The sequence below is a fragment of the Silene latifolia genome, chromosome 2 (genome assembly GCF_048544455.1).
Source record: "Silene latifolia isolate original U9 population chromosome 2, ASM4854445v1, whole genome shotgun sequence".
Taxonomy (NCBI): Eukaryota; Viridiplantae; Streptophyta; class Magnoliopsida; order Caryophyllales; family Caryophyllaceae; genus Silene; species Silene latifolia.
In genome coordinates this window covers 181,051,211-181,066,252 of record NC_133527.1, presented here as the reverse complement: position 1 = coordinate 181,066,252, position 15,042 = coordinate 181,051,211, and the positions used below count along the sequence as shown (strand labels likewise).

Genomic DNA, 15,042 nt, shown 5'->3' with positions numbered 1-15,042 from the left:
CAAATAAATAAATAAAATTCTAGATTCCCAGAGTGAATAAAATAAATGTAATTCCTTGGGTTGATCAATAAGAGCATGTTTTGTTGGGGTTTGATTTGGCTCGATAAACGGAATGGTTCACCTAATCTATTTTCACGCTTATGGTTCAAGTAATCCGAAAATAGTATCTTAAAACTTCCTTGTTACATGAAGTTTAACTACTTCTCCCACCAATTCCACCATCAACCGAACCACCAACAGCTTGCTCTCGCTCGCCATGGACCACGATCCCAACCTACCCACCGCCTTCATTACCACCTAATTACTACGAGGTTGTAGCCTTATCATAGGCCAACTGCATAATCAAGTCCAACATGGTACTCCATAATAAGTACCAGAATTATATGACTTTGACCTGTTCTTTCTAGCTTAATTTCAAATCATTTCAATTCGGCTTAGTTCTATTCAGTTTAGTTCAGTTCATTTCTTCATATAACTCTTACTTTAGCTTCATTCAATTTAGCTCAACTCCATTCAGTTCAGTGCATCTTCTATCAAAAAAAAAAAAAAAAAAAAAAAAAAAAAAGACGGTCACATATAGGCCATTAAGTGAAGGACTTTCACCTTTTTACCCAACATTTTCCTGATTGTATAAGGCGTTTATCAGTTTGTTGTGAACCAGGGAAGGGTGGATGGTCAGAGTCACATGGTTCAGTGTTCAATTTGGTTCGGATAACAATGTATTTCATAGACCGTGTCGCAGCTTGATTTGGGTTCAAATATAAAGAAATCCCTTGACCTAGTTAGAAAACAAACTCTAGTCCAGTATGGATGATCAATTAATCAAATCATTGGGCTTAATTACCTGTGTCATTTCTCATCCCAATTCTAGTATTGTTTCTTCATCAAGTAACTAAAGTTCAGGTCTCATAGAAACTGATGAGATCTGAGAAGTTTGTGTTAGTTGTTAGAAATGATAGCATGACTGTGGAGTAATGTAAACGCAGTTCTCTAACTGCTTAGAAACAGAAGGATACTACAGCAGAGACGGCCTTCCTTTGGTTATCAGGACTCAAAAGCAAAACGGTTTATGGCATCTACTCGGCTACTCCAGACGACCCAGGTAATGTAATACTCCGTATAAGATAGCAGAAGAGTGAAATGCATTAAAGGAGAATCATAAATCGGTTAGAAGCTTGACTCATTTGAAGTGACACCAACAGTACCCAGAACACATGCTGATCCTCAAATTGCATAGACATCAGTTGATTAATACACACTTCTACGAGTTAACAGAATTCACTTCTAATCTGGGAAACTCTTATTCTTAAAAGTCCACCGGTGAAAATTCATTGCATATTATAGTTTTATAGATCAGAATGTAAAACCCTTCTTTTGGCCGACCATCTCTCGAGCAAATCACTAAGTTCTTGTTCCATTCTTCCTTCTCTACAATTCTGAGTCGCCTCCTGCACTACTACTACTACTACTACTACTACTACTACTACTACTACTACTATAAACTTGACACCAAGTATGAAAAGTTGTGTTTCCATCCAATTCCCGAAATGGCTGAAGTACTTGTGAGTTGTGACTCGATGTTGTGATTCAACCAACAAATGAGCGCATTAGAACCAACTATGTAGCAATAATTCATCCAATCCAAAACCTCAATGCTTAAAACTTGACCCTATAGCATTCATCCAATTAGCTCTAGAAAAAGGCGAACCCACAGTCCTACAGTGTTGTATACCCCAGTCTAGGCAGTAAGACCCATCCCATTAATAACATGCCCAATCGAAAAACTCATTGATGAAATTAGACATTTAAGTTCCGCTATTCTCAACTTTAACATGTGCATTAGACCATTACAAATATTAGTTTGACTACATAAAAACCTCGCTTTACATTTTTTTTTTTGGTGTTGACCAGGAGTATCCCCTACCGACAGCTGGGGCAATCTCCTTCAGGGTACTGAAGGCAATTTAATGGGTTGACTCCTCCCAAGTTAGCACATCAAACTACTTTCCCATGGCCGATCTCATAATATAAGGACTACAGGAGAGTAGATGAAGGGCAAAATGGCACTCATTAACCCTACAAACTACTACAACTATCCACTTGACCGGATTCGGAGTAAGACATTTAGTTGGTCCATAAAGGTGGCCATTATTTGCATCAAAAAAGGTGGGCATTAGATTACTACAAGCATCAAAAAGTTCAACTACTCCCATTAGTTATAAAACATGTATTAAAGTACCCAACTGCTTTGTCGCTAACAAATGACACTCAACAGAAACACCTATAAACGCCGCCTTAGCAGCAACCAGGAATGCAGGACACAGTTCAAGCAGGTTATAATCAGCAAAACCAAGCACAGTAGCCTAATGCATACTATCTTAACTAATACTGTATCTAATACTCGGTTATATAGGCATAGCCTGATAACTCAAGTTACATGCTATATATGTACCGCTTCCTCTTGATCAAGTATAAAATTCAGCATTCTCGAGCTACCTATTTCCTATAATTGTTCGGGGAAATATAAACAAGGCATCAACAAACTGAATGTCTTTGAATCTAAATAAGTCAGTGGCGTAACCACATATAGGAAAATGGGGTCTTGAGGCCCCGCAACTTTCTGGACAATAGACGTTTTTTATTGTTAAATTTGTTTGACTTGAAAATTTTATGTCTTTTAGGCCCCATACTAAAAAGAAATGTAACAATTACACTAAAATTGACCCCACACTCTATCAATTCTGGCAACGCCACTGAATAAGATATGCAACTCACACACCGGAACAAGATCATAGTACCAATGTAACAACTAACAAGAAGGGGGTCCAGGAAACACATTAAGCTAAATAAGACAGGGCACAAACAATTGTCTTATGAATTCTTCCAAATATTCACACCGACAGGCGACAATGCACACCCTAGGCACAATCATCCATACATTCTAATCCCAACTCAATAGTGATTAGCAATATAAATTATCTACATTCTCCACAAACCAAAATTCTAAAGGCGCCTTATTAGTATTTGCTAACGCTACTGACTACACCGCACCCTTATAAGATTATCTATTCTAAAGGCGCCTTATCAGTTTCTAACAGCAACATTACTGTAGTAGCTCAAAGGTTTTGGCCTGTGGCCGTCAAGGATAATTGGATTAAAACAGCGTTACATCAAGAATTACGTTAACCAGGTTGCTAATACCCCCTATTTCTTTATTGAAAGTAATCGACAACTGAAAGTGAGTGATTTAAATCAGTAACTTTCAGACAAACGGAAACAAAACTGTGACTGAACTTTTAGGATACGAACAAAGTAGTACTGAGTATTAAATTACGTCTTGTCTTATTTCTTAAACCCGAAATGTCCAAGCTAATTTGCTAGACATCTTTCAATTACACAGCTTTCCATTATTCCATATCATACATTATTAGGCAATGCTAACCCAAATGCTCCAGCTAAATTGCAAGCAAATGAAGCAAAATATACATTAATACATCTTTCCACACTAGTACTATAAAGCACTTTAGAACATTAATAAAAAAAGTTAGCATTATTATACCTTCCTTAATCAAATGAAAGCGGCCTGACCGACGACGAATTATACAAATCAAGATGAACAAACCCATAATTCCTAAGCACCTGATTATCAGCAAAATTCAAACCCTTATTAATTCCATCCAAACACTTTTTCCCAGTATACATAGGATTATGTTTCCCGTTACAAACATCACACCCCGTAAAATGCGTTATAAACGGTCTCCGTAATCCGTTATTTTCCTTAAAATACGCCTCCCACTGCGCACGATAATCTTCGCCGCCTCTCTCCCCGTGCATCCTCCTTAACTTACGCACCTTTCTCTCAATCTCATTATAACTCTTACTAACAGTTTCCAACTTTCCTACTATTTCAACCCAATAACCTTCAAAATAATACTCGTTTTCTAAGTATATCTTGTCACCCCACTTTTTACCCTCTTTAACCATCAAGTAACCCAGAGCGGTCTGGTCGTCCGACTCTGGGTACAACTTGTCTGGAAAAATTGATTTTAAGATGGAACCCCATTTGATGTAATCAGGACTTGTTGGACCGAAGCTAGTCCATCGGTCCAACAAGTCCATTGACCACTGACAGTTCCTAATTAGGAAAACCCCTGCGTTTAACCCGGTCCAACTTCTTTTATCGTAAACCAAGTTGGGCCATCCGTGGATTACTAAATTATGGTCCTGGTATTTTTCCAAAGGTAGAGAAAAGTCCATGTCCGTAATTGCCGCGTCCGAGTCAACCCAATATATCCACTCGGCTTCCGGGTGGGCCAACATTGCTGCCCGAATAACCGGGTATTTGGCCCAATAACCCGGCATTTTCGGGTCAAGTAGGACGTTGTTGTAAAATAAGTCGTACCCGTGTATACGACAGTAGTCAGCTTTGTTCTTGAACAGCTTTAAAAGCAAATGGTCCCCGACCGGGTTTTTGCATGGACCGTGTTGTGAACCGGTCACCATAACAACCCGGTTCGAACCGGAGCGGGAAAAGGATGGGTTAGTGGCGAGCCATTGGGTGCGTTTTTCATCCCAGTTGTGGACCGGAGTGTCGGTGGTGTAAGAGAGGGATGGGTCGTCGTAGAATGTAGTCGGGTCGAGACGGGTTTGTGTACGGGTTTGGGTTTGGGTTTGGGTGGAGGAAGGGATGGTTGGGGGAGAAGGGTGGGTGGTGTAGGACCAAAGAGAAAGAAGGAAGAAGGCGACGAGGACGCCGCTGAAGAACGGCGTCGTTTTGTTTTTAGGAGGTAGTTCAGAGGTGTCCATAGTCATTTGAGACAACAGTGAGTAATCCCCCTCGCCACGGGTTGTGAATTATAGAAGAAAATGGAGAATGTGAGTGGGGAAGTGAGAGTGGAGTAAGTGAGTGGAGAGTGAGGAGTGATGGGGGGGCTTAAAAAGAGGCATAAATGGAGGATTAAATGTAAAATAGGAAGGGTAGGTGTTACTTAAGACGGGTTATTATTGTTTGAACAATAAGACATGATTTTGAGATTATTTTACAGTCAAATACGACCACTTTTAAAGTTCAAAAAAAAAAAAAAAATAACAATAAGCTGTAATATTAACTGGACTATTATGATTACATTGATCATGATCACAAAATTCCGTCTTATCATTAAGACAAAAATAATCTATGTTATTATTGAGGCGAAATAGGAATAGGGAGGAATAAAGGCAGATGAAGGGCAGTAAATGAAGGAAGAGGGGCCATTCTGTTAGTAAATGCATTTTGTTGGCAAGTGCCGCTACTACTGAATAAGTGAATGAGTGATGCTGCGCTTTAATGCCTCGTTTTCTCTTTTCTCAGTCTGATTGTGATTTCTATACGCACAATCTATATTTCATCATTGCCTCACGAAGGAGTTTTTAGCAATGGCGTAAACTTATCTCTGTCCGAGAGTGTTTTAGAAAAGGAATTAGATGGAAGGTGGGTAATTGGGCTTTTTCGGAAACTATTAAGCCTGTTTTTCAAATTTTTTAGAAAATTGAATCAATCAAATCGAATCGAATTGAATGAATCAATCGAATCGAATGAATCAATCGAATGGAAATGAATCAAATCAATCAATCAATGGAATGTGAATTTGATGAATCGAATCAATCAATAGAGTGAATTAATGAATCGAATCGAATAAAAATTCGAATTGAAATTTGAATCAAATCGAAATAATCATATTAATATTATTAATAATAATAATATTTAATATTATTGTTATTATAAACTATAATAATAATAATAATATTCATAGTATAATACTATTTATACTAAAATTATTATTTTTAAGAAAAAAATTATAATATTATACTCCTCTGTCCGGTAATTTGTTGTCCTATTCCATTTTGGAGTGTCTCATTCAATTATTGTCCTTTCTATTTTAAGAATGAACTTGATGAACAATTTGATCATTCACACTCAATTTGGTCCGCTTGTCATTTTATAATTGGCCACTCCTCTTTCCTCGTCTTTGTGCCAAAATCAAAAGACAACAATTGGCGACAAGGATAGAGGGAGGAGTATATGAATAATCATAAATTATAATAATGAAAAAATAGTAATTTTTTACTAATAATATTCTTAATAACAATAATAAATAATAATGTCAATATTAATAATGATATTGGTAAAAATAATTGTTTCAATTAAAAACACTCAAGTAAGCGTTGCTCGAATCCGGGTCGGGTCAACGCGCTTTTCTCAGACGATGACACCTCGAACCTATGCTTGCTCTCTCCGGATGGATCTTTCACGCGTAACAAATAGGGCCTCAGAGGGTTCGCAATAGGTCCTTCTCTGATGCCTTACGGTAATGTTGGATAGTTGGGACCTTGCTTGAAGCTAAGGTTTCCGTGCCCTCTCATAGTAGCTCGAGTAGTCTTACTTCTAGAGAGAGGAAGTTGTTGGTGAGAAGTATTTTACCATTGATGGGTGAATAATGAGGTATTTATAGATTTCTATGTGTACCTTAAATGATGGTCATGCAAGCATAGTTACCATATTCGCTATGAATACGCCTTATCGATTCGCGATTCGCTTATAGAAAATGTGTTATATGTATTTTCGATGAATCGGTTGATAGAATTCGCTTTTAACAATTCGTGATTCGTAGAGTATCAAGCGAATCCGTAACCATGTTGGCAAGCGTGTTGACTTGTATGACCCCGTATTGGCTCTTTTGGTCAAGTCGGTTGGGCGTGCCCCATCAATAATATTAATAATAAATGTTATTAATTTTAATAATAATAATAATACCAATAATTATAACAACAACAACAACAACAACAATACTACTACTAATAATAATAATAACAATAATAATAATAAATAATATTATTATTAACATTAATAACATTATTATTCATTTTAACAACAACAACAACAATATTATTCATTTTAATAATAATATTCATAATAATAATAATAATAAATAAATTATTAATAACATTATTATTAACACTATTATTAAATATAATAATAATAATAATAATAATAATAATAATAAAGAATAATATTAAAAAAAAATAGTATTATTGATAACAAAATTAATAATAACTATTAAATTTAAGATGAGTAAAAATGAAATGAAATTTGAACTTAATGGAGCTAATTTGAATCAATCAATCAATCAATGGAGAAATGAAGCCGAATCGAATCGAATGAATGAATGAGTGAATCGAATCGAATCGAATCGAATGGAGCCGAATCAATCGAATCGAATCGAATCAATCAATCGAATCGAATCGAATCAATCAATCAAAGTAGGTGAAAATAAGCCAGAAAGAACATGGCCTAACTCTCTCACTACCAATACAAATTTTGTGCAAGAAAACTATGGTTAGTGATTTGATCACGCCTAATAAGCAATGGAATTCTACAAAACTAAAATCTATTCTCGATTTGAGTATTGTTCAACAGATTCTTGATATCCCTGTCCCTCGGAATGAGATTCCTAATAAAATGGGATGAGATTTATCACTTGATGGATCTTTTTCTATTAAGTCAGATGCTTGGCTAGTTGAAGGGGTCTATAATCACAATCTCAACAAATGTAAATTTGCTTGGATTTGGAAATGCGACCTCCCCTCTAAGATTAAGTTTTTCTTATGGAAAATTTGTGTAGATGGACTTCCTGTGAGGGAGCGTCTTCAGCGTTCTCATGTCTTTGTGCCTGTCCATTGTATCCTTTGTAATCATCACACAGAAGATCGAGACCACCTTTTCTTTAATTGTCGCGCTTTGCATATTATTTCTCAAGTTGTTGGTGTTGTCGAGGTTGTTACCTTTTTTCACTGTCACAATCATTACTCAAGCTGTGGAAAATTGAATGCTTTTAAGGACTTTATCCTCCTTTTTTTTTTTTTTTTTTTTGACAGAAGGTTGAATAACTTACATTATTGTAAATAATACAGAGTAAGCTACTCGACTAGGTAGCACCAGACACTTAACAACTAAATCTAGCACTACAAAGCCATACATCGATAATACATAACATTTATATAAAAGAAAAGATACGATACTAAGATAAGCCAGATAAACGATGGTAGAAAGGCAAGAGACGCCATCTTGGCCACGAACGCTGGTATCATCATCATCCACACAGAAGACCTCCAAATACCGTCGATACATACAGACGCCGGATTGACAATAACAAGGTGCACTTACGCTCTTGCGAAAAGAACGTAGAAAGAAAAGATGAGAGACAAGACGATGTCCGCCCTCGACGGAGAAAAATCTCCTACACCTTAGAGATCGCAACCATTGAACGTAGGACAAACGGACCGGGAAATCCAACATGTCATGTGAAACACGAGCCCCCAAAGACAAAAACACCTCACCACCAACCCCGTAAAAGGGACTTGACTTACCAAGGCTCCTATAGGAGCAGCTTATTAAGAGGAAAAAACAAGACATGAAAATTAAAGGAAACACCATTCAACAAACGAGAAGACCACCACCTCCTACCCCGACCAACACCACCATCGAAGATCCAACAACCACCCTACCCAACACCCCTCAAACAGGAAAACAAGGACCCCAGCACACAGAAACTCACTCCAACGGATCCAACAAACACAACCGCGGAAATCAGCGACAGATCAGCAAGCACCACGAAACCAAATAGAACACCAATTTCCCCAAACGACTCCTCCCAGGACCACCGCCTCACATGCAAAAACCAACCTTAAACGACATAAAGAACACACAAGAAAAAAGTGGACCGATAAGGTGGGGGAAATGGGGGGATCACCTTGCGGTACCAAACAGACCCAATGAGCTATGCTCATAGACCAACAAAACAAGGACAAAGGACCGAAAGGTGGGGGAAGTGGGGGGATCACCACTCGGTCCAAGCCAACCCATAAACACAAAAACGAAACAGCCAACACACAGCTGTCACCAAACAAACCGGACCAAAGGCGTCGGACCCACCGACAGAAAGGCGACCGGTCAAACCCAGAACATGGGCACAGCGAGAAACACCGTAAGACGACCACGAAAACAATAAGATTCCGATTCACAGCCGGAAACAAAAGACAAACCAGGGGTGGGGGAAATGGGGGGATCACCCCTGGTTGCATGCAAGGTAACCGGCGACAGGACAAGGAGTCAGAGGGCTGGAACCCCAAGGGAGCAGCGACAACAACTGATCAGCCCGACAGAAAGAGCCGAGAAACGCCTTGAAACGCGGGATTCCACCAAACGTTGTGGATGTTGAAACAAAGGGAGGAGCAACTCAGGCCACCGGGGAACGCAACAAAGAGGAGAGGTGTTTAATCACCGGAGATGGGTCAAGGAAAGACCCTTAAATCTTTTCAAATGACCACTTTTATTTGGTGGAACTTGTGGTTTAATAGGAATAAACTTATTTTTAAGAACGTTACAATAGATGTACATAAAATTTCACCAGCCATTTCGAGTTCTCAGTTCGTATGGTTCACTCTTAAGTATAAGGACTTGAATAACAAGGACACGGATCCAAAGCATGGACATCATGGTTTTAGTAATTGTAATGATAATATTGTTTGGCATAAGCCACCAAATAATTTTATTAAAATCAATTTCGATGGATCAAAACGGGATGACAAAAATGCAACTCTAGGCTTTAGTATTAGAGATCAGGATGGTAAAATTTTGTTATTAGGTGCTAAATCTTGTGGTCAAGTTAGTGTTCTTTTAGCAGAAACTCTTGCGCTTAGAGAAAGCATAATTGCAGCTAAAACGTTGGGTTTTAATCTTTTAGCTGTGTTTTAATCTTTTAGCTGTTGAAAGAGATAATCTTTGTGTTATTAACTCTATTCGCGGGGCGTGGAAGGTACCTCGGGAAATTTCTTCTTTAATCGCTGATATTAGGGTCAAACTCTCTTCTTTCACGGAAGTAAATTTTACTCATTGTTTTCGTGAGACCAATAAAGTAGCTGACTTTATGGCCAATTTGGGGCATTCATTCATGTCCTTCTTCGAGGTAGGTTGAAAGTCGGTGGCTTTCACTCTCCTCTCTCATCCAAAAAGATGAAATAGGTTGATCCTACCTGAAAGGATCAATCTAGTTTTCTTTCCTAATAAAAAAAAAAAAAAAAAAAATCTGTATTGAATTCAATCTGTATTTCATCATCCCAACTTTTTTGGGTAGACGTAGACCCCTCGCGTTACCTACTAAGAGCATACACATTGAAGAGTATGTTCTATTCCTCTTATTTTTTCTCTTTCCTCCTATCTTTTTGACACATAATCTTCTCTTTCATCCAACTCATCTTCCATTATCTCCATCCTCCTCCTAACTCTTCTCCTATTTTTTCCCCACATCAAAGAGGATCTTCTCTAGTTCCTCTTTCATTTTTTTTTATAATAATTGATAAATTTGTTAATCACTTTTTTTTTGGTTATTTACAAATTAATAAAGTTCATATTAAAAAAAAGGTGGTGTTATTAAGTGAAATACGTTAACATATAAATTAAAAAGATACATTAAGTAAAATATAAGAAATTTAAATGTCATTTATATCTTAATTTTAGTTCAAGTCTTGGAACATAATCCATATATATTGGAGCCAGTTATTCTTCAAAAACGTGTGCATTTGTCCTTCATGTATGAGATGTATCACTTCCCACCTAGTCATAAATCGAGTAAATTTCTCTTCGTATATACACAATGGATAACGACAAATGACTCCGTAATACTACTAGATGATTTGGATTATTATGATCCACACATATTTTTGTTGTCAATAAAAACAAATAAGCAATGGGTTTCTAAGACGCACAATTTTTCTTGGATAGTAAAACATTAGTACTTAGTCCATTTTATAGAAGCTAAATATACACATTGTGAATTTGTGATGAACATTGAATATATTAGTATATAGTATTCAATTTAATACATTTACGTGTATACAAATATACAATGCAAATGCCTACACAAGAAATGTAAAAACTAGAATGTTAAGATGCATGCAGACGATGCAGTCATGCACACAGGTAAGTAAGTTTTTTTTTTTAATTGACAATTGAAAATCAAAATAAAATATAGTCCACATGTTACAATTTTATAGGAGATTGGGCACTTGGGCCAAGGTTGTACTTCCTCTAAAAATAGAGGAAGTCTTCCTCTTCCTCCTTTAAAGAGGATGTCCAATTTTGATCCCACATTGAAGAGGACATCCTCTTAGAAGAGAGAGGGTGCTAAGAGGATGCTCCATCCTCTTCAATGTGGGTGCTCTAATCCCAATTCCATTAATATATTGAATTCAATTCTCCGTACATATTCTTCCCCTCTTTAATCTTTCATATCACAAATTCTCACTTTAGACGGATATTATTCGTCTAAATCTGTATACGGATAGTATCCCCTTCATAAAATGACTAAATGAGAGTGAATAGTGCAAATGGGTAGGAAATAGATACCCACTTACCTTACCACTTGCATTTTGTGAGAGGTCAACTATCTGTCTACATCTTTAGACGGATACAATGAGATAGATTGCTTTATTATAGTGTTCTTTCTAATTGTTTTTTAACGGTTTTCAAATGTTCTTTGATCATGAATTGTATAATAATGCTCCGTAATAACATTACCTAATTATAGCAATGTTTCAAGGACGGCCTAATTATTAATTAATATCAACCATCTAATTAATCAGAGTTATTATATCTCATTTAGTTATTGTCCTACGAAATTCAACAGATAGTTCATAACATTGCAAAAAAGGCTATGGACTATAGTATAAGTTCTCTCTTTCCTTCTGTTAAAGAAAAAAAAGACTACTGCAAACTCCGGGTAAGGGATTGGATGTATAAAGCCTTACGTTTGTGTTAATCAACAACACAAAGAGGCGGGTTCTAAATGCACAAAATGAAAATTGCATCGAAAATGTGTTAAATGACTAAGAACTTCACGACAAAAAGAAGAGCAATTAATCTACTGAGTCGTTTTAGTATATTTAATCATAATTCAACAATAAGGCAGCAAGGGGTTTTGCGTTCAAATTGCATAGTGAATCTTCTTGTCATCCGGTGGTTGTACCTTTTTCCTTAACGTCACGTTCCAACATTATTATCCCAATAATCAGACCTAATAAACAGATTAATCGTGATTCAACTTTTTGTACTATACACTTAATCATACATCTAAAAATAAGATAAACCTTCAAAAACTTGTCACTTTATGTTAAAAGCGATGAAAACATACAATTACTACTAAACCCAAACAAGAAGGCTTAATTTCAGAACTTCTACGTCAACTAAATCAGGTGGCTCGCTCTTAGCCTCTTTTTACGCAGAAGAAAAACGAAAAGCACAGAAAACATGCGAATTTAACATAAAGAGATGGGGTAGGTACGAAAGATTAGTGGTGCGTGGATATGATAATGTAAAGAAGCAACTACCCTAGAGAATCATTCTAATTTTCTAACCTTAAAAAAAAAAAAAAAAAAAAAAAAAAAAAAAGCAAAATACTGTCGGTGTGATTTTTGGTATAGATTAAATCCATGGAAAAGTATGAATAACTTGTTATGAATCAGGAACATGCGTGGGTCGTAGCTCGTTCGAAATGTCATATGTATACTGCCTCTTTACCATTGTTTCCTCAAGTACATGCGACCGGCCTTTGGATTATGTCATCCCACACTATTTAAGGCCTTCTTGGCTCGAGGCTGGCCTACAAAGATCGTCAAAAATCGCAAGTAGTTGTGTGAACACCTTCAATAATACTTCGTACGGAATATATTTTATTTTGATAAGTTAGTAATATATTACGAATTAATTTTGGCAAAAATATAAAGGAAAGAGGAGTCATTTATATCAAGTATTATTCGATAATAACTAGAATAAGATAGCAGATAGCGTAGATGATCAAATTACCAATTTGTGTTAAAAGTACAACAAATATCATTTGTGATCGTTATAAGATTGTAACCTCTCACAATCCTCTCTCTGACTTGCTCGTCACTTACCATTACTTTAATCACAAAATCTCATTATAGATGGCAATTTTCCGTCTATAACTAAAGACGGACCAAATAACATACCACATTACGCATAAGACAAACAACAACTTACGTGGTGGGGCCCAAAAATATCACCACTTTAAGGGTATATAGCAAGACTTGCTGTACTTTAATCGTTGAGAGGTCACAAATGAGAATTTGTGGTTAAACAACAAATCTTGCTTGTGACGGTCACAAGCGAGTTCCCAAAATAAAAAGATAAACAAATAAGTGACACAACCAAAAATAAAATAGGTAAACAAAACGTCCACAACGGAGGCGGACCATTTTTTATAATACTCCGTATCTTTTTAGTTTGACTTACTTTCAACACAAATTCTTGTTTACATCCGTTGTAAATAGGAATAATTTATAACGGAGGTATAAATCCATCCAAACCCACACTTTTTTTGGGGGGTGATGATGCTTTCCACAATTCCACCCCTTCGTTACAATTTACAACGGTTGAAGCAATACTTAGTGTACTTTCACTTTGTTTTAGTAAATTAGTTCAACTTTATTTTGCTTTATCCCAACAATAACGAATTGTAAACAAATCACTAAAATAATGGACAAACCAATTAAACAAACCTCTATTTCTAATGATCTTAGCTCAGCATAGAAGAGTCCTCTAGGATTTTTGGCTTTGGGATGTTGGCATCAATGGCATGTTGCTAAATGAAAGAAAAAATATATACTTTGCTAGTTGAATTAGGGCATGCATAATGCCACGAAAACAAGTACTAACGCCACTGGATTAGTGAGTGTATGAGCAGTATCGATCATCCACTTGTAATTGCTTGGTATTTGTTGTGGCATTAGTGAAAAGTAGTGTGGCAATATCACTTCCCTTGAATTAGCAATGACAGTTTGAACATTTCTATTTTCTAATGATCTTAGCTTAGTATAGAAGAGTCCTCTTCGATTTTTAACTTTGCGAGGTTGCAAAAGGAAAGGGTGTTGGTAACAGAATCTAATCATGATTGATGATGATGATTGAATAACGTTTGTATGAATGTAGAGAAAGAAAGAATCAGAGAGAATAAACTTGTGAAAGGAATTCTTGTGTATTGAATGAATGATAACTTGTGTCTTACAATTGTACATATGGTCTTGCTTATATAGTCAGTGATAAACCGACCTAAGCTCTAACCATAGAAGGGTCATTCTAACTAACTGAAGTAGTTACAACTAACTAAAGTTAGTTGCACTAACAGCTTATAACTAACTTTGTAACTGATTTCTTCCTTAGTCTCCAACACCCCCCCCCCCCCCCCTCAAGTTGGAGGGTGTGGGGAACATCCCCAACTTGGCTTGTAGAAACTGATGCCTTGGTCCAGATAATGCTTTAGTGAATAAGTCTGCTGGTTGGTGATGTGTAGGTAAATAGGACAAAGTGATTAAGCCTTGCTGTAGTTTTTCTCGAATGAAATGGCAATCCAAGTCTATGTGCTTGGTCCTTTCATGGAAAACTGGGTTCCTGGCTATATGAATAGCAGACTGACTATCACATTTGATTGGTATTGCAGTAATGTTAGGAACTGATAACTCAGAGAGAAGACGACTTAACCAGGCAAGTTCAGCTGTTATACGACATAAAGATCTGTACTCAACCTCTGCTGAAGAAAGTGAAATAGTCCGCTGCTTCTTTGACTTCCAGGAAATTAAGGATCCTCCTAAGAAAACCAAGAAACCACTAACAGACTTCCTTGTGTCAGGACAGGATGCCCAGTCTGCATCACAAAAGCTCTGAAGAGAATAGTCTTCTTTATCATTTAGAAAAATACCCTTTGAAATATCCCTTGCAATATATTTGAGGACGTGGATTGCTGAAGACCAGTGTTGCTCCCGTGGAAAAGCCATAAACTGACTCAATAATTGGACTGCAAAGGCTATATCAGGACGTGTGTTAGTGAGGTAGTTGAGCTTGCCTACTAACTTTCTGTAAGCAGCTGGATCATCTATTAGATTGCCAGATCTGTTGTGAAGCTTGACTGTTGGATCTAATGGACAAGACAC

The 15,042-nt window shown here is 36.8% G+C and overlaps 1 protein-coding gene across 1 annotated transcript; it reads right to left on the bottom strand.

The window, feature by feature from the left end:
* Nucleotides 1-3,319: 3,319 nt before the first annotated feature.
* On the bottom strand, nucleotides 3,320-4,947 carry LOC141643564 (putative glycosyltransferase 7). Its single transcript, XM_074452766.1, has one exon. The coding sequence runs from the start codon at nucleotides 4,810-4,812 to the stop codon at nucleotides 3,565-3,567; it is 1,248 nt and encodes a 415-aa protein (XP_074308867.1). The 5' UTR covers nucleotides 4,813-4,947; the 3' UTR covers nucleotides 3,320-3,564.
* Between the last annotated feature and the right edge of the window lie 10,095 nt (nucleotides 4,948-15,042).